General features: G+C 36.2%; 2 protein-coding genes across 2 annotated transcripts in view; one reads left to right on the top strand and one right to left on the bottom strand.

Moving 5' to 3' along the window:
* LOC132092275 (tumor necrosis factor receptor superfamily member 21-like) overlaps positions 1–4213 on the bottom strand; it is a 36779-nt gene extending 32566 nt beyond the window's left edge. The window contains exon 1 of the mRNA XM_059498448.1: positions 3737–4213. Coding sequence (XP_059354431.1) covers positions 3737–3775 — 39 coding nt within the window. The 5' untranslated portion in view covers positions 3776–4213. The remainder of the gene's footprint in view (positions 1–3736) is intronic.
* An 8808-nt stretch (positions 4214–13021) lies between these two features.
* LOC132092868 (CD2-associated protein-like) overlaps positions 13022–21003 on the top strand; it is a 46050-nt gene continuing 38068 nt past the window's right edge. The window contains exon 1 of the mRNA XM_059499290.1: positions 13022–13299. Within this exon, the coding sequence (XP_059355273.1) occupies positions 13296–13299 (4 nt within the window). The 5' untranslated portion in view covers positions 13022–13295. The remainder of the gene's footprint in view (positions 13300–21003) is intronic.

Genomic DNA, 21003 nt, shown 5'->3' with positions numbered 1-21003 from the left:
TCCCCTGATAAATGCCTACTAATGGATGAGCCAGTCTGATGTGATATACCATAATTAACCTCAGCTGACTTCCTACTGCATGAGGATATTAAGTAATATAAATGTTTACAATACAATAGGCTTATTAAGCCATGACAAAAATGTCATGGCTTAATAAGCCACACTGTCTTAAGTGTAAATTTTTTTAAATTAAGATTTATAAATCATCTTAAAGCGGAATAAATAAGCTTTTCGTTGATGTATGGTTTGTTCGGATCGGACAATATTTGACCAAGATACAACTATTGAAAATCTGGAATCTGAGGTTGCAAAAAAAAAAGAAAATGTCCTTTAAAGTTGAATAAATGAATTCTTTGCAATACATATTACTAATCAAAAATTAAGCTTTAATATATTTATTATAGGAAATTTACAAAATATCTTCATGGAGCATGATCGTTACTTAATATCCTAATGATTTTTGTCATTAAAGAAAATCAATAATTTTGACCCGTGCAATGTTTTTTTTTTTGGCTATTGCTAAAAATATACCCCACTTAAGACTTAAGACGAGTTTTGTGGTCCAGGGTCACATATGGTTACCAGCAGGGTGCGATTTGTGAAAAAAAAAACAGAGGGGGGATGTTTTGAAACATTTTAATTCATAAAAATAAATAATGAGAACATGAACTAGATGACGTCATGTGCTAATTAGCATATTTATGACGTAAGTATGTCGTATTGTATTGCCTCCCTATGCTCACATACTGCAATTTAATTTAGCCATTTAATTTAATTATCAATAAAACTGTTTTTTTTAACTATATTTTAATGTTTCTGTTGTCAGAAAATGGAATGAATATTATAAAGACTGAAACGCGGTCCATTTAAGTGTTAGTTCACCCAAAAATGAAAATTATGTCATTAATAACTCACCCTCATGTCGTTCCAAACCAGTAAGACCTCCACTTATCTTCGGAACACAGTTTAAGATATTTTCTATTTAGTCAGAGAGCTCTCAGTCCCTCCATTGAAACGGTGTGTACGGTATACTGTCCATGTCCAGAAAGGTAAGAAAAACATCATCAAAGTAGTCCATGTGGCATCAGATGGTCAGTTAGAATATTTTGAAGCATCGAAAATACATTTTAGTCTAAAAATACCAAAAACTACGACTTTATTCAGCATTGTATTCTCTTCCGTGTCTGTTGTGTGAGAGAGTTCAAAACAAAGCAGTTTGTCATATCCGGTACGCGAACGAATCATTCGATGTAACCGAATCTTTTTGAACCAGTTCACCAAATCGAACTGAATCTTTTTAAACGGTTCACGTATCCAATACACATTAATCCACAAATGACTTAAGCTGTTAACTTTTTTAATGTGGCTGACACTCCTTCTGAGTTAAGATAAAGTTCGGAAGATAAATGGAGGTCTTACTGTTTTTGAACGACATGAGGGTGAGTTATTAATAACATAATTTTCATTTTTGAGTGAACCAACCCTTTAAGACTACATAACCAGCTCTCAAACATTAATCTGCACTAATGAAATCAAATACACATACGATAAAGTCAGTGGTTGTGCTGTGACTGATGTCGGCTATACTTGCTTGTAAAATAGAATTAGAAGCAACAGAATATATTTCGTTTTTTAACTGAAAGTGCTGCTGCTCTCTGCGCTCGCTCACAGATGCAGAGAGAAGCTCGCGCTGGGAAAGAGAGATCTCGCGCTCGTACGGCAGCACCAGAGAGTCTCAGAGACTTAATAATGATTGCCCAAAAAGTCACTAGATTTGTCGCTAGTCGCTTTTTTGGAAAAAAAAAAAGTCTCTAAATCTAGCGACAAATTCGCCAAGTTAGCAACTCCACTGCCCAGCGGACCGGCTTAAACCGTCTCGCAAGTGTTGATAGGCTATTACTCGTGAGGTGTAACCAATCAGATAGCGCCGTGGGCGGGCCATTGAGCAAGTCTGCAGAGTGGTGAATACAGAGAGGCTGCGCGGCAGCTATATCAGAGCCAGCCAAAGTAGCGCATTTTAAAATAAAAATTGACTTTAATCAAAACACGGATCCGTGATAAGTTTTGTGTTCCGTCTCGCCACTATCGTAGTAGCACTGATCACATTAAGGGGAGGATAAATTTATCCCCACCGGGGATAAAAATAATTCAGCAGAGGCAGGGATACATTGACCAGAAATGGAAAAATCCCACGCATCACCCCCGGCAAATCGCACCCTGGTTACCAGAATGGACGTGTTTCTAAGTCTTGCTGATTTAAACATCCAAGCGTTTTAAGCAATTCAAGCATAAGAAGAGGCAAAAGAGAACTCAATTCTGTACTCATGGGCTGTTGTTTGCGCACACAGAAAAAAGCATTCCAGACAGCGCGTGAAAAAAATGTATTCCCCTTTCACATATACATGCGCTTATATTTTGTGCATTCTATAAATACCTGCTGCAGTTTGTCAGCTTTAAAGATCTATATGTAATTTATACATTAAACATTATGCAGTGTTATTTTACACTTCTAACATTTCTCTGCCTGAAAACTAATGTTAGACCTTATTTTATTTATCTTGTTAATTTTTTCTTAATTTACAGACTACTGCCACTATGGGTGTAACGATGCATTCTAGCCAGTTGAAAATCAATAAAAATATGTGATGTTTCAAGTTGGTTGAGATGTTAATTGAATCGAGATACATTTGGGTGTGGGGTTTATATGAAAATTTTAGTAGGTATTTTCTTTTCATCTTGCCTCGGTTTAATGCATATTAAAGTAGTAGCTGCTTTTTTTTTACAGTGGTAACCAAGGAAATGCAGTATCTCTGCTGTTCCATAAGCGCCACCTGCTATCAGAGAGTGGATTTACGCTCTCATTCGTCATCTGCTGTTTCTGCTTCATGCAGAAATGTTTTATGTAGAAAAAAAACTCAAATCAGACCATTCTGTTTTTGCTTCAGATGTCTAAATTATACAGTCTAATTACAATCTAAATAACATATGCAGCATCTTTGTTTGGATTGTGATTAGAGGTTGACTTTAATTTTCAAAGAGTACAGGCAAAGTCTTAGTTTGTTTATATAAAAATATGTATTTATTTTGTGTTAATTTATTTTTATTTTTTTTACATTTCAATTTAGTTTTGTAATTAGACATATTTCAATTTAGCAAAGAAATGTGCAGAATTTTGTCTGAGAAATCATAAAAGGAAACCTTTTCATTTATAATGTCTTAAATCTCCCTTTGCTTAAATTTTTTTAATCTAATTAAAATATTCATCGGACCGCATCGCATCATCGGGAGTTGAGTGAATCTTTATACCATCATATCATCATCATATATATATATATATATATATATATATAAAAATTCAAGAATAACAAAGTGTACTTCCTATTTTTAAAGGCTACCTTGTAAAATAGGTCAGGCTGTGTCCCTAATTTAACCTTTAACCATTCCACATTTGATAAAATTCTTATTTAACAATTTTATTATTAAATATTGACAAATGTAAGACGTACCACAAACAATAGCCTAAAATGAGGGTGTGCCACCGTAACTATTATGTTTAAAAAAGAAAATAATTGCCTTATTATCCTGTCCTAATCTTTTGTTTGGGCTCCATCCTCACTACAGTATTCACTAAGAGCGACACCAGGTACAGCTACTGTCCCTTTAAATCCAACAAAAACTAGAATATTCGAGAAGAAAAGAGAAGCATAATGCGTACACAAATGTCTCCCCCACTTACCATTATCAGCGACCAAGTCATAGACATTTTCTCAGGCATTGTCCCGGTGGAATCACTTGTTTAAATATGCCCAGGTGCACATCTGTTACTTCAGAGGTGGAGCATCAGCATCTCCGCATCAACAGGATACCCACATTGTTGCGAGGTATTGTCCCTTTGCTGGATTATTCCCTCAGTGTACAAATTTCGTCCACTGACGCCTTTTTATAGTCTGTGCTCCCGAGTGCACGGGTTTCAAGTAGTACGGGATAAGCGCTTCGTTTTGGAAGAAGAACGCTATAATTCCCATAGCGATGATGGATGGATCTGTGGACTAAAGTCTGGCTGCTGTTTGTCCAGGTTACTGATTGCCTGTGCCGCAACGACGGCCTGCGGATGATGGGCGGGAACTATCGACACACGTCACGACCGAAACCTGCCACTGGCTGCTTGTATGTGCCACACACCGTATCACAGGGCTGAAACGAGACCGTTTCCGGGAAGATACTGGGGGTGTTGTGGTGTGTACCCTACAGAGTGTTAGACTAACAAATAGTATGACTGAAGGTGTTACACAGGTGTACCAAGTAAGTTAATTATTATCACTGTGGCACACATTGTGGCAAATCATTACAGTAAACTGTACAGTGTGAACTCAACCTTATAACTTATAAAGTCAATTATAAAAGGCCTATATAAAATGTATAAATACAAAAACAAATATAAGATAACATGCTGAACAAAAAAACAAACAAAGAAATCCCATATTTTATATAAAATTGTATTTTATATTTATATTTATATTTAAAACAAATAATTATATATTGCAGAGCTCTAGCTATTTAAACTTGCAACTCGCTATACACAATTACACACATAATTTGTGCATATCTGGTAAAATTCTAGTAATTAGAAATTCTAGTAACAAGAATGAATAATCTTATCATTTTATTATAATATGAATATATGTACAAATAATATATATAAAACGTCTATAAATATTATAAAAATGTATTAATACCACAAATTCATGATAGATATAGAAATAATGTAAATAAGAACTAAATAAATAAGGTTTTAAATTATAGAAATATTACATATGCTGAATAAAATATACATTTATATTTAAATTTGTATAATTTATAGTATGAATTTATTAAATTTTACATGGCTATCTTTTACACATGACTTTTATTGTTACCTCAGAGTGGTGGTATGAGTGATGACACCCTTGTAACTTCTGAATGGTTAAACTGATGGTGTTTCAACTCACAATTACAGTTATACACACAATTACACACACATATATACATACAACTTAAAAACATATCTAGAACTATTACTATTATTACTAGTAGTAACTTTAAAAATAATCATAATCAAGTAGCCTACCTATAAACTAAATCACAAATAAATATTGTATGTACACACATGTCTGTATGTATGTATGCCTATGCCTTCATCAGTCTCATTTGCATTATTGTTCAAAAGAAATTACCTCATCCAAACAGTTATTCTCCTGCCTCAAACGTATGCAGACAGCATATAAGGCTCTTTTGTGTCACTGGCACAAGGACAGGAGATCATTTCCAGAGTGTCTCAGACAGGCAGAGCTCAGAGCCCAATGGCAGATGAAGAGCACACCATCTGGCACAGGCCTACATGTGCATCTGAGAGCTAAAGGGAATAAATAGGAAATGCTTTCACGTGCCACACAGTTTTTGCCCGGGGAGCTCTCTCTAAGTGGGTTAGTGAGTTAGACGATGGGCTAAGAGAAAAGCCTTGGTCTGACTAACATTAGTGCATTCACATTGAAATATACAACAATATACCTATTTGTGCCACTGTGCAATCACACACTACCTAGTCCTTTAAACATACAATATTCCGCCAGCACTTTTTTTAATTATTTTTTTATGTATAACTTAGGCTGACATTATGTTTGTCAATCAGCATCTGCTACAGGATATAAAGAGATGAATCTGTAGTTCTAGAGTTCAAATCATGAATATGTCTGAAGCTACACAATCAAATTATATTTTCTCATTTTTTGTCAGTTATGAATAATTAGAACTGCAATACTAAAAATTGCTAAAAAAATATGTTTAAATAATTATTATATTCTGTAATATTATATTATATATTTGATTTGATTTCAAGTTCAAATTAAGAAATTTAAAGTAATATGGAGAACAGATAGTAAGATAAAGAACTACATGGTTATAGTAAAAGAAAATAGTGTCATGCTACCCTTACATAGTTTTGTATGTTGTTCATATGCTGCCCTCTGCTGGCTAGATAAAACACAATTTTGAGGACATAATGAGAATTTTACAATATCTTGAACCTATTTAATGATTTGATTTTGAAAAGCATTTATACAACAAATAAGGACATTTAATTGAGAAAGGCATAAGATTAGGACTAAATAAGTTTCCTCAGTTAGTACTAAGGCAATTGTCAATGTTTCAATGGTATATTTACCGGATCATCAGAGCCCACTCTGCAAGACTGTTCAACAGCTTTGTCCCCCAGGCTGTGAGAGCCTTCAATTCATTCAATTGATTCAATTCCTTAATCACCTCACCCCCCTCTGAAACCTCATCTACAACCCTAGCTCCTGAAACCGGGATCATGAAAACCTCAAGAACATTGTGCAATTCTGAGTGTGCTACACACAGGTGAGTGGGCTGAACAAACCACCAGTAGAAAAACACACTTTTCTCTCTATGCACCAGACACTTTCTTATAAACACTCCATGTTACAAGGACTTAAAGGTCCCATGACATGAAAATGTCACTTTCTGAGGTTTTTTTAACATTAATATGACTTCCCCTAGCATGTATGTGGTCCCCAAGTTTCTAAAAAATTTAATCGGTGTAAATCGAGATTTTACTATCTTTCTTTGCCTTTGAAAAAATGGAAGCTCAAACGGGCTGATCTGGAATCTCCTCTTTGTGACGTTGTAAAGAGAAATGTTACCTCCCCTTTCTCTGCTTTGCCCGCCCAAATATTTACATATAATTCAGTCGCAATGTCAGCACAGGCGTTACAAACAGACTTTTATGATATGGATTCGACAGCACCGGCACAAACAGTGAGTAACCGTGTTTATTAATGCCTGATCTGTGATCAGTGATTTCTGATGTGTAGTTAATCATTCAAGTTCACACAGACTTTCTTTCTAAATCGTTTAATACTGTTTATGCATCAGTGAATCAAGCCAGTGACTAAACGATCAACTTCACGTTGTTTCTCTTAGTAGCATGAAACAAATCTGTTATTTAAATTGTGATTTAACTACAGAGAGCGATCAAAGAACGCTCCCTTTTTTTCGGAGCTCTCACACATCGCGAGTATATCTGCACACTTGCCTAAACTGCCGTTACAATGAATAACGCTGTTATGCTGCACAACAAAGCTCTTACTGTATTCATGTGTTTGCTGTTAGTTGTGGTGAAAGCATTTTGTGAGAGAAAACGTGTTGCAATAATGACGAGATGACTGCATTCACGCGATAAACAGACTCTGTCTACTCAATGCTGCTCATCACTGCAGCCTTTCATGTGATGGGAAACGATCGAAAAAATAATTATATAATCAACAAATCCACGATTCGTTAATCTCGACAGATGTAGTATATATATATATATATATATATATATATTTATATATATTTATATATATTTATATATAATTATATATATATATATAATCTTTTTTTTTTTTGAGAGGGGTCCACATGTAATACGCATTTCAAATGCAAAGATGTCAGCCAATCACAACAGTTGTCGTTTCCTCGGAGTCTCACAGCAGACACGCCCCTTCAAACAGAGCATTCAAGCCAGAGGGCTAATATCAGGATCAAAAAATGCTTTTTATTTCTAAATTTTAAATGTAAAAATCATACTAACAATATAAGTACACCTAAGGAAACATTAAAAAGCATTTAAAGAAAAGGAAATAATCCATGTCATGGGTCCTTTAATAAGATAACACAAATGTTTACTTGTGAATGCACCACAAATCATACTGCACTACTTTCTTCTTAACCTTAAATACCTATTTTGCACAATATCATTCTATTATGTAAAGTATAGTCTGTTTTAGATTATATGTATGTATATTCAACTATTTATAGTGTATGTATAGTTAGATTAACGCTTCAGAAAGTTAGCTATATAGGTCCAAAAAATTGTTCTTACGTCTAGTGTTGCATTTTCATATTTATGTAGCACCGTGGTCCTGTGAGACACAACATTTTGTTCCACTGTATGTCCACACATGTAGCGGATTGACAATAAAACTCGACTTGACTAGAAAAGGAAGCAGCTTCTGTGGTTTTGAAAGTCTTAACAATATGGAGCCAAAAGAGTCTCAATAAAGATAAATGCACACACTACATTCACATATGCACACATAGGATTCATACATGCACACACATAATTCATAAATACACACACAGGATACACAAATGCGCACAAAATTCACAAATGCACACACAAAATTTAAAAAGCACAGAAGATTCACAAATGCATACAAAATTCAGAAATGCACACAAAATTCAGAAATACACACACAATTCAGAAATGCAAACAACAATTACAAATGCGCTCAAGATTCACGAATGCACAGGACAAGATTCAGAAATGTATTTCTGATGCACAAATACATATATCTTGATTTACAAACTGCTTGCGGTCTGTGAACTTCACTGCATTTGTGTGTGAATTTTGAGACTCCCCTGACTTGGCTCACACACAAATGCCTTTTTTTTAAACAGGGAATGATCTGCAACCAATCAGATATCTCCCTTGTTTTAGCCAATCACAAGAATGCACCCCACGTAGGGGATTGTTTACTTATAAGCCAATCAGCGAAGGACTCACTTTCCTCACGCAGCGAACGACTCACTTTCCTCAGCAAACAACTCACTTTCCTCACGCAGCGAACGACTCACTTTCCTCAGCGAATGATTCACTTTCCTCACGCAGCGAACGACTCACTTTCCTCAACGAACGACTCACTTACCTCAGCAGCCGGCGACCCACTTTGCGCAGCCGGACACCCACGAGACTCACTTTCCGCAGCCGGAGAGTCACTTTCCTCTCGCAGCGAACGACTCATTTTACTCACTCAGCGAACGATTCACTTTCCTCACGAGTCACGCAGCGAACGACTCACTTTCCTCAGCGAACGATTCACTTTCCTCACGCAGCGATCAACTCACTTTCCTAAGCGAACGACTCACTTTCCTCACACAGCCGGTGACCCACTTTCCGCAGTCGGAGAGTCACTTTCCTCTCGCAGTGGACCACTGACTCTCTCTTCATGTAGGGACCGAATATTATAAATAAGTAGGCTATAATATGTCGCACCACAGGCATGTTGTGCTGTGTGAATGCGTTCATGTGATTGGCTTATAAGTAAACAATCCCCGACGTGGAGTGCGTTCTTGTGATTGGCTAAAATAAGGGAGATATCTGATTGGTTGCAGATCATTCCCTGTTTAAAAAAAGGCATTTGTGTAGGGGTGTAACGATTCACTCGTTTTCTCGATGCATCGATTACAAACCCTGTCGATTCATATGCATCGATCTTGAAACATGATTTTTGAATCGTGAATCGCCGATCTTGGACCGTAATCGATTCAAAATGCTAAGAATCGAATGAATCCCGATTTCTATAGCGATTCAATGCTTTCAAAATGTATACATATTAAATTACTACACGCATGAATTAATGGAGACCTTGAAGAGTGTTCCTGAATCGTGCCTCTTATCTGTCCTTCACGCGCTCCACTGTTTACCGACTGAGACTGTCACAGGATTGCGCTCGCGCTCTGTTCGTCTCTGACGCAGCTGACGTGTGATCTATAGGACTCGTGGCCAGACAGGCCAGTAATGCTGACGTGAAGTAGTTTTACTTTTCTGTAGTTTGTCAATGGCTCTCTGCATCTTACCGACGGAGTTACCGGAGCCGTCGACAGCTGTATTTGTTGCATGGACGGAGCAGAAATGTAAGTGTCTAAATCATACGCACAGTTCCATTGAATTATAAATGTGTTAAACAATGCGGATGAACCAAATATACGAAGGAAACTTTTAAAATTAACCACAGCATCAACAACGACCTTGAAATAAGAGCGCGAGATTTATCTGATAATATGCATGAAAGTAGCGTTTGTTTCATTAGCAAACAGACATCTGGCATGTTTTCTCTCAGAATCATTCGCTGATGGAGAGGAAAAGTTAAATAGAGATGAAGACGTTTTCACACTAAAGAGAAGCGATCTCGCTCTCAAAGACGTGCCAGGCTATATCTGCAGCTAAACTGAATAAAAGCAGAATGAACTGATGAAACCCACAAACAATTTATGACTGATGCAGTGCTAATTGACATTTATTACAGTACAGAAACTATCAAGTATATTTTCTACCTTATTCTGTGCAGAAAATTTAAATAATTGCTAATTAAATGTAGCCTAGTATATAAAACAATCATAAAATTGCCATTAGGAAAAAAATATCGATTACAAATGATTGATTATTGTCCAGCAGTGTATTTGATTTATTACAGCTAATTAAAAGTAATTAAAAAAGAAGATAATTCCTTGTAAAAAAAATAAAAATAATTATAATTATTATTATTATTATAGGCTACATACATAAAATTATTGTATTTGACATTTCTGTCACTTCTGAAATTATGGCTACGCCCCTGGTGTGACAAAATGTTAGCTTATACATAATACTCTTTAAGCTCTTTTTTAAAAACTTGGCTTACATACATTTTTTCGTATGCCATGTCGCATCATTAAACTATCATTTAACAATGGACAAAAGTGTTTTTTTTTTTTCTAACCTATGGTTCTCTAACCATAAATGCTACTGTAATTTGCCCCCTGACTAAGCATTTAAAGAATTTAGTAGAAGCATTTAAATAATCCCATGAATGCACTTAAAGAATGCAGAATCGAATCGTTATAATCGAATCGAATCGAATTTAATTGTGAATCGAATCTAATTGAATTGTTCTAAATTTGCAAAAATCGTTCTTGAATCGAATCGAAAACCTATGAATCGTAATCGAATCGAATCGCTGCCTTGCCAAAGATTCACAGCCCTACATTTGTGTGTGAGCCAAGTCAGGGGAGTCTCAAAATTCACACACAAATGCAGTGAAGTTCACAGACCGCAAGCAGTCTGTAAATCAAGATATATGTGTGTATGCATCAGAAATACATTTCTGAATCTTGTCCTGTGCATTTGTGAATCTTGAGCGCATTTGTAATTGTTGTTTGCATTTCTGAATTGTGTGTGTATTTCTGAATTTTGTGTGCATTTCTGAATTTTGTATGCATTTGTGAATCTTCTGTGCTTTTTAAATTTTGTGTGTGCATTTGTAAATTTTGTGCGCATTCGTGTATCCTGTGTTTGTATTTATGAATCATGTGTGTGCACGTATGAATCCTGTGTGTGCATATGTAAATGTAGTGTGTTCATTTATCTTTATTGAGACTCTTTTGGCTCCATATAACAATTGCTTGGAGTTCCCAGCAGGGAGAGACAAAAACCACCAGAATATATTGAAAGAAATGCCACTTATACTTCACAGGCCTATATAAAGAGGGTAAAAATAACAAAATAACAGAAACATCAAGCAATATTAAGGACATTTTAAGATGTATGACCACCCTTAGCCCTTGAAATGCTGTTTTGGAATGCTGTTCATTCTGAACTGTGTTTATGAGAGAAAGAATTAAGTGCATATAAATCTAACATCTGTGCTTCAGAGCTACCCATAAAGTTTCACTGATGTTTACATTATGATTAGGGAGGACATGGAAAGCATGACTGATGTTTACATTATGATTAGGGAGGACATGGAAAGCATGACTTCATTCTAAATCAATCAATCAATCTATCTATCTATCTATCTATCTATCTATCTATCTATCTATCTATCTATCTATCGGCACCTGCCCAGGGACTGCAGATGTGAATTAGCTTTTAGATAAATCTGGTACAATACATATATTGTGCATTGGCCCTGTTAAATAAATCTATCTATCTATCTATCTATCTATCTATCTATCTATCTATCTATCTATCTATCTATCTATCTATCTATCTATCTATCTATCTATCTATAGGCCTGTCGATCAATATTTGGCACAGATCACAGCAAATTTATATTTTCTGAATAGCCATGTAATAGAATGTGACATTTTAAACAGGATGTGAGTTACAGATGGTCAAAATAGCCTCTTAAAGCCCAGCACAAAATGAAACAAGAGTCTTTGTCTCATCTTTTTATGGTTAGTTACATACATACAGTACATATCATATCCTAACATTATAATATAATCTCACCATTTTACTTTTACTTTCATGATTTTCCTTTATGACTGCATGGGTTTTTACTATAGCTAAATGTAGTGCAAACAGTGTAATACTGCCATGGTTCATTCATTATATTATATATTTCAAACAAATGTCAGTTTTTATGGCTTATATCATAATACAAAAATGTGTTAAAATTAGGTTGCATATTATTCCACTATCTTGTAGCATAAAAAGTGTCTCATGTTACCTTCAGATGATGCTAAGCCTTATTTCAGTGTAAGCATTAGTGTAAAGCAACCAGTTTTTGTCAGTAAATGTAATTCTTTATGATTATGAACATAGGGTGAGAAGATATTATTTCAATCCTGCCATAAAAACTTAGGGAAGTACATGGTTATGGAAATCGGCTTTGATTGGGGCAATTTCAGTTTACCTTTAACAGCTTAATAGCCAAATATCATGCAAATAATTCAGCCACAGACAGCTGAGAGAAGATGGGATTTCACAGCTACTTCACCGCCTACATAGTCTGTTGACAAAAATATCATGAGAAAGTGAGAAAATGACTGCAGAATGACTGGTATTCCCCACCCCCAATGTAAATGCAACATATTGCTTTATTATATTTAAGAAATGAATCAACAAAAATACGCCTTTTTCATTACTAATACATTTTAATATATACAATAAAACACTAGAGTATATTGCCAGTTGATTTAACATGTTTGACTTACATAATAAGCAAATTATTGGATATTCATAAAATAAAACAAATTTGAAATGATATATTTTTTAGATTTATATAAAATCATATCTTTATATAGGTAAATCACTGCAAGATTTGCGTGGATATGAACATTTATGCTTTAATAACCAATTTACACTCAAATGTCACACCTCAGCCTCTTTCATTCCAGCGAGGAAATCTGACTTCTCGCGGGATCCTCCCGATGAAATATCGCGGAGGTAAATCTAAGAAAGGTGGAGACTTCGGGATAACTTCCTGCACAGTACTCTCAAGAATCATACCTCATACTTAAACAACAGGCCGACAACAAAACCAAGTCGAATGGATTAGTAACGCAAATAAACTCTCTAACAAGCACTTCTCCCTCACGATTCCACGCATAAGTAGGATTTAACGCTAGCATCCAGCCTGCTAGCTACCATCAGCTACCAGGACGGCAGATTGAACACACCAGATCAAGACGCTTTCGTATCGAAGGACAGTATGGGTGAGTTCAACCAAAAACTATAGAATGCCTTAAAGGGACTTTGGTTCAACTCGCTTCTTATGGATCAGTTACAGTGTCACTTCGCGTTTATTTTCCAGTGAAACAGCGCGATCGAGTCACTTTAGCGTCATTTTAAAAACAGAAACTGTATCCAAGTTAATAAAGAAGAAAAAGTGTGATCATCAGATGAATATTTGTGTCGTAAACTGGCTTGACTTGTCCAAACCAGTAAATTCCAGGCGTTTTGCGTCAAGATCAATGACTCCCTGTTCTGCTACTAGAGTATTATTGTTTACCTTTTGGATGTAAGTGGCTTTGACGTTGTTAGATTGTTTTTTAAGCAGTTTGTACTAACGTTAGTGGCTTAATTCCAAGGAAGCCCCCTAAAGGTGTAACTTACTGGTATTTTATAAGTCAAGAAATAAAACGCACTTTTAACAGATCACATTACGATGATATGCACTCGATGTAGAGTTCAAACCATGTCAGTTTTCTAGAAAAAAGCAGTTTTGTTTAACAAGAAGCAGGTCGCCCCCTTATGGGCGACGTCATGTTTACGTCACAACACGCTGTGCGATTACCTGATTTACTACTTTTATTAATAACATCAGTAATAATCTTTTCAGTGTCAATTCCAAAACTAATAGTAAGTTGAATAAAAGCCAGCTAAAGGCTAACAAAACCTTACAGAGTGCACATTTAAGTTGACTGTGCCTTTAATAAAAAGCACCTCCCTTGCTAGAAGTTAGGCAGTTATTAGGTAAACAAATGTTCTAGTGGAAAACGTTAGGTTTGTACCTGTTTTGCACTGTCATGCTCTTGAGCAGGACTGCGCTGGTTTGAATAAAGTGTAAATGGCATGAATTGTCTGCAAATCCTCTTTTGGGAGCTTCATTTCCATATTTACTCCTCTCGATTTCAGGTTGTTGACGCTTATTGTACTTACTGTGTTTTTTATTTGCAGTTATTTTTGCTCTACTACTGGAATAGAGTGGGGGAACTATGATGTCAATTTATGAGAAAAATAAAAAGCCTGCGGTAAACATAACTTGATGATACTTTGGGGTATTGTTCTACAATGTGAATTACACACATAAATTCCCAAAACACAAATTTTGAAGCAGTTATGTTAATTTTTGAAAGCTTATTATTTTAATTAGTAGCTTATGTATGTTATCTCACTCTGTTAGTGAGGAGTTATATCTATGTCAGGTGACCAAGCCTTTGGCTCATGCTTTTATTGCTATTAGCCAGAAGCGAATTCCAATTTCAGAAGCACATTTTTTGTGATTGGTAAAAATGGCTTTTCACAAAACTCTTAGGTCTTTTTTTTGTCATCCATGTGATTATACGAATTATGGGTCTTAATAGTATAACACTTGTAGGGAGAGTTTTTAAATCTCAAACACAGCCTCCTCAAGATGCATACTAGAGTGGAAGATGTGTTCGATGTGTTCTTATTTTCTTTTGGTTGTGAACAAAAGCACTAAGGCTGAAAGGAAAAAGTTCAGAGGAAATGTTTTGGTTTTCAAGATACAAGTTACATGATGGGGCATAATGGTCATTTGTTTTCCCAGCTGTAGGTTAGAGTAAATGTGTGCCGTGGGCTGCCGGCCGGCTGGCAGACAGGTTGCATTCGTGGCCTTGAGTGCCTCCCCCTCTCGTCAGTAATTCATCATGTCGTAGCAGAGTTATGTAAGTGCTGGATTGAAATCTGAACCCATCAGGAAGTATGGAAATGTGTTAGAGTAATAAGTGTAGTTTACCCAGGTGTGATTGGACATTGCTTGGTCATGTCGCATCTTGACTTCAAACAAAATCAGTACAGTCAAAACAGTGCTTCTCACAGGTTTGAAATATACTGGCGGTCTTATTACCTACGGCACAAAAATGGTCTACTACATGTGACCAATAACAAATAATGTGTGACCTTTAACAGTATTTTTATTTATTGAAATTAATATTTATTACATAGTCTACTATTACATTTTATTACATATTCATATTATGCATTGTAAATTATGCAAAATTACAACATTTAAATGGTAGAGTTCTCCTTGCTTTGTCATATTTTGTCTCTCTCAGTGAATGGGACATTTATTTTACTGATATTGGTAAAATATATTGAATAATATGTGTCAAATAATTACTTTTCTTCCTGTGGGGAAGCATGCAAGCTAGAAACTACAATAGTTTACTATAAATTAAATGGAAATTAAATTAAATACAATGTGTTAACATTATTATTATTGTGTAACATTATTGTGTACCCAAAATGAATACCAGTAATGCCCAGAAAATTTTTATTAATTAATGTCTGACGTTTAATAATAAACAATTTGAAACAAAATTTGAAATGCATGTCTGTATTCTTATGGGCTGATCCATTAGATGAGAGATAAAATATGCAAACAAGTAATGCGGGTCATAAAGTAGAGATTATCATAATTCATCAAATCGAGTTCATGAGCAATCGATTGGCATAAATGTGTGCTATTAATTTATTGAGAATCACTTTGAAGCAGTCTGAAGTGCAGCTGTGCGATCCTGTAATGCCTTGTGACACTGCAACGTGCAGCGCTCTTGTTTTTTTATTTTTTATTTTTATAAAATCATAGCCTTTTGAAGTTTAATAGTCAATAGGCTGTATCGCACACAGAATGAGCAGATACAAAACATGTTGAGAGATGAAGTTAATCGACTGCGGATGGCAGACAAAAAAATAAGTATTAGAGGATAAAAATAATAAAAGCAAAAATGTTTCTCCAAATATACTTGGGCTGCCGTTAAAGGGGTCCTATTATGCTCTTTTACAAAGTCTTGATTTTGTTTTGGGGGTGTACTGGAACATGCTCTCATGCTTGGTGTTTTGAAATATGCATTATTTTTCACATAATTAAAATACCTTTCTCTCCAGCCTGGAACAAACGGCTCAATTAGTTCTGGGTTTAATGAAGGCCTGCCTTCCAAAAGCAGAAATGTGTTGTGATTGGTTAAAGTTAACCAACAGTTAACAGTTCTGTCCCAGTGCGTTGTGATTGGCGAACATCTTAGATGGTGTTACAATACTGCCACGCCCCTTGCCAAAGCAGCAAGTTATGTCTGCTCCAGTATAGTTAAGGATAGTGTCAATATTGCCATTAATTTGAGCCGGATTCAGACCCTGAGAGTATTACACTAGAGGACCGCGCTGCAGAACCTTTGCACACAAGGATATTGCAAGACATAATTAGAGTGGTAACATTATAGGTGTTTTTTGGCTAAATCACGTTTTAGATACAGTGTCAAAAACTACTTAAAAATTAAGTGCATTTACTATGTTCAACGGTCATGTATTATGTTTATTGTTCTTTAATTCTAACATTATAACATGAATTCTAGTAAAACTGTTCTACAATTGAATTGATTTATACCATAGTCTCATAATTGAAGTGTAAATTCTGCAGATTACATCGTTGTCCAATATTTTACTGTCTGCAATTTATTAAAAACAGCATTTCTTGGACATGGCGAAAACCATGTGTGAATGCATAGATATTTTAACTGAACATTTTAACTGGACTGGTGGTGGTGCTTTGTTGGTCATTCTGTATTTCTGTTAAAAAAAATGCCAATGAGATTACTGTTTGTGCATTAGCTCCGCCCACTTCCGGAAATCCGACAGTTCTTAAAAGCTGAAATAAAATCATAGGAAGTCCGTTATTTTAACAGGAAAATACAACAAAGTTTATCGTTTACATGTAGCGCGTCAATTCTGCATGTATGTAAGACTCTCTCGCTCTCTCTGCTCTCAACAAAGCGACGGCGAGTAGTGAGCCTTTACAGTAGAGTTTACGGTACGTCAAACACAGGTGCACTGTGCATCCATTGAGATGAACTGAGAATTATCACAGATCACTTGAAGGAGAGAGAAACTATAAAGCGCTCAGTCAGAGAGTGTTCGGCGTGTGAACATTTATCTGAGCTAAACTTATAGTTAGCCTCCAACTCACATACTGGCGAGTAAAATCTGAGAATTGATTAGCCATTGGCTAATATTAGACATCATTTAGTCGCCCAGAGTGAAGATTTTGTCTTATATGTGAGTGATTTACTCGCAATGTAGAGAGTTGCCCAACCATTTGAATTTCCGTAGGTCGGAATTTATTTCAACGCTGTAGTCCAAACGAGCCGTTCATTGTAGTTCTTGAATAAATTAAATATCTACCTTTGGAGTGGACTTTGGGATTTGTAACTTCATAGATCTTTTTTTGCCCAAACATACACACTACACAGTACTGTCTAAAATTAAAAAATTACAAAAGCATAATAGGACCCCTTTAATATACCTGGGCTGCCCGCCCAAGTCTATGTGTGGGAAACAATGCAAAATGACAATAGGTGAATATTTCACACTGATCTCTGGTTTCAGTGTGGATCTTAAACACTGATCTGTTTTCCCCTCATGTGGGAATCTGCTCAACAGATGGCCTTGTCATGTTGTTTAACAATTAAAGGGTGGCCTAAAAACTTTTATGTGATTAGCAGTGCACTTTATAACCTGTGTAGGTTGCATTCTCCAGATTTTGGTAGCACAAAATAAATGCATCTAGCTGGAATAAAAGAGACATCAGCTGAACGTCACTGCGGACAAATCAGCATGATCAAAAATTCTGTGATTTGATTTTTCCTTCACACAACAAGTCAAGAGAGTAGGGGTGCAACATATCCCAAAATTCACGGTTCGGATCATATTCCATACTTTGAGTCACAGATTAAATAATTTTTCAAATGAGAAAAAAAAAAAAAAAAGGATTTCTTTTATTTGCAGAACATCTCTTCAATACTACAGCATGAGATAATATTGTGTTAATTCATCCATTCAAGTCCAAAGTAATTTCACAAGAATGCAGATGTCATAGTGAAGGCCTATTAATAATAATAACCGATGCATGAAAATAATAATTCAGTATTTTTATAGAAAACAAAAATAGAACCTGTTCTGTCAACATGTCAAACACAGCTCTTGACATCATGCGAAAGGCTGAAAATATGTGAGGAATTTCAGCAGCCTCTCCCTACATGCTGACTACTGTACTTCTAGATATTTTATCAAGTGATTTTAAAGAAAGGACTCTGGTTGACCCCTGAAGTATGTTTAATAATCTTATGTTTGATTGTGTTTGACTGACATGATTAAGAATCCCAGATTTTCTCTGTGGTCTAAACTTTGGAACTCTGAACCTAAGGGTGCTTTCACACCTGCCTCATTTAGTTCAGTTGAATCGTACCAGAGTTAGTTTCCCCCTTTGGTGCGGTTCTTTTGGGCAGGTGAGAAAGCAGCAATCGCACTCGGGTGCGCACCAAAGGTGGACCAAACAAGCGTACCGAGACCTGCTTGAAGAGGTGGTCTCGGTACGCTTTCAAACGAACTCTGGAGCGGTTCGTTTGTGGTGAGAACGTGATCCGACCTCGAACAGACCCAACTGCACAAAGTACTGATCATTTTTGGACTAAACCAGCTGTAGTAGTCAGCTGCGCTGTGGATTATGGGATGAGGAAGTGTTTGTTGACAGTTTGCACTTTAGCATGGCAGCTCATGGACAAACTTGGAGTAATGAGGAGGTGCGGAACCTCATAGAAATTTGGTCAGATGACCATGAGCATGTCAGAGTTAAGAAGAATTAATGCACGCCTCCGCTTGAAGTTACGAGCGATGCCCGCTCGCCGTTTGCAGTGCATTAGAACGTTGTTTTCAAGCCACATCCGTGCTTCCTTATAGAAATGTATTGTTTGCATATTGTGGTGTATACAAACAATGTAATAGGCTAGATTATGGCCAGGGACAAAACTAGCCCGCGCAGTCGTCTCTCCATAGTTGTGTTGTCTCCGTGTTGTTTGCTGGCTTTTCCTCTTATGTTGGAATTTTCCCGCATGTAAATTCTGACCAATCGAAAAGCAGTTTAGGAAATATGTCATGGCCAATGAGTGATGTGGATGTTGTCATGTGACTGCATTTTGGTTTCGTTTCAACTGGTTCGGACCAAAGCAATCAGTGTGGTATGAAAAGGAACCAAAAAAGCTGAAAAATGCTACAATGTATAATTGTTTTTCCTTGGTTCAGACCAAATGAACCGAACTAGAGATGTGAAAGCATCCCAAGAAAAAGTTTTGCTTGGAGAACCCAAAAACGATGCAGCTTCATGAATGACTTTGAGGAGGAGCAGATTAGCTCAAAAATGGAGACAAAATAATGGTCCTTTCAAAAAAAGAAAAACAAAAAATTGAAAAAAAGAAAAACTTGATCTTGAACCAAGATCTTGAAAGCTGTCGCCATATTTCACTCTAGTCAAAAGGCCCTCATAATTTTTGTTGGAAAAACCCTCTTTCTTGAAGTTCTGCAGGAACTTCCTTTCTGGTTGGTATAAGTATTCCTTCCTGTGTAAAGTTCAAATCTTGAAATGAGGACTAGTTTATTTACTGTGTGTGTGTGTGTGTGTGTGTGTGTCAAGGCAACCAAGGGTCTTGATTCGCTCAGTTCAAACTGCTTGAGGGCACTGTGAGAAATGAAATGTCCCATATTAGTTGCTCTATTTCCTCCAAACTCCAGTCACATATTGTTTTGTTTAGTGTAGTAATTTTATTTTATTAAACCATTGACCTATTTAACGTTTGACCTCTTTCTCCGATTCACGCCACACATGACTCGCCTGGCTTGTGCTTCTACAGTGAACATATGCTCTGAATTTTTTTTTTCTGTGGAATTTTGAGGTTTTAACAGCATTTTTTTTTTTTTTTTTTTTATAGAGCATCTTCATGCTACTTTTATTTATGTTCAGATTGAATCAAGGACGTTTTAGAATCATAGCTAGAATTTACCGTGGAGTCATTGTTCTGTGTCTAATTATAGGGATGGGCGTTTTCCGCAAATATCACATTCGAATATTTGAGCTCACAAAAAACGAATATTCGAATATTCGTTTATTTAAATTAAGTTTAATGAGACAGACGTTATTTTTCAGCAACACTTATTGTTTCCGTCATTTTGAACAAGCTTACACACAATAAGCTTGAACATTACACATGGTGTTTTGTAGTTGAAAACCTTTAACAATGCGTGCAAACAAACAAAAGTACAGATTAAAAGCAAAAAAAAAAAACTCGCATCAAGGAAAATGTTCTGATAATGTTCAAAAAAGTTTTTTTTGTCTTCGCTCATGTTTTCATCGAGAAACCTGAGATGTTTGTGCCGAGGGTCTAGGGTGGACGCGAGAAGAGGAGTTTTCACTGCATTCTCCAAGTTAGCGGTGTTTATTCGTTGCTTGAGAGATGCCGCAACAATGTTCTTGAATTCGGGCACTTTCTGTGATTCTCCATGGCATATTTGAAGTACTGTAGAAGACCGCAGTTCTTAGGGGCCTTTCACATATCGTGTCTTTTGCGCGCTCAAGTTCGTTATTTCCAATGTAGGCGCGCGGTATACGCGCTCATAATGGAAGCGACGCTGCCGCGATGCGCACGAGGTGCGACGTGCCCGTTTTTTCCAGCCGCCTCCACACCGCATCGAGTTAAAAACATCTAAACTTTTCAGATTGCTGCAACCGCACCGCGGGTCATGTGACAATAACTTACTTATCAGCTTCATCCTTTCCCGTAACAACGTTGAAAGCTCAGCCAAGATGAAGGAACAGCTGATCATAGCTGTATACGGATTGCCATTTTGAA

This window comes from Carassius carassius, chromosome 18 (genome assembly GCF_963082965.1).
Source record: "Carassius carassius chromosome 18, fCarCar2.1, whole genome shotgun sequence".
NCBI lineage: Eukaryota > Metazoa > Chordata > Actinopteri > Cypriniformes > Cyprinidae > Carassius > Carassius carassius.
The sequence above is the reverse complement of the archived record's forward strand: the minus strand, read 5'-3'. Positions and strand labels throughout refer to the sequence as shown.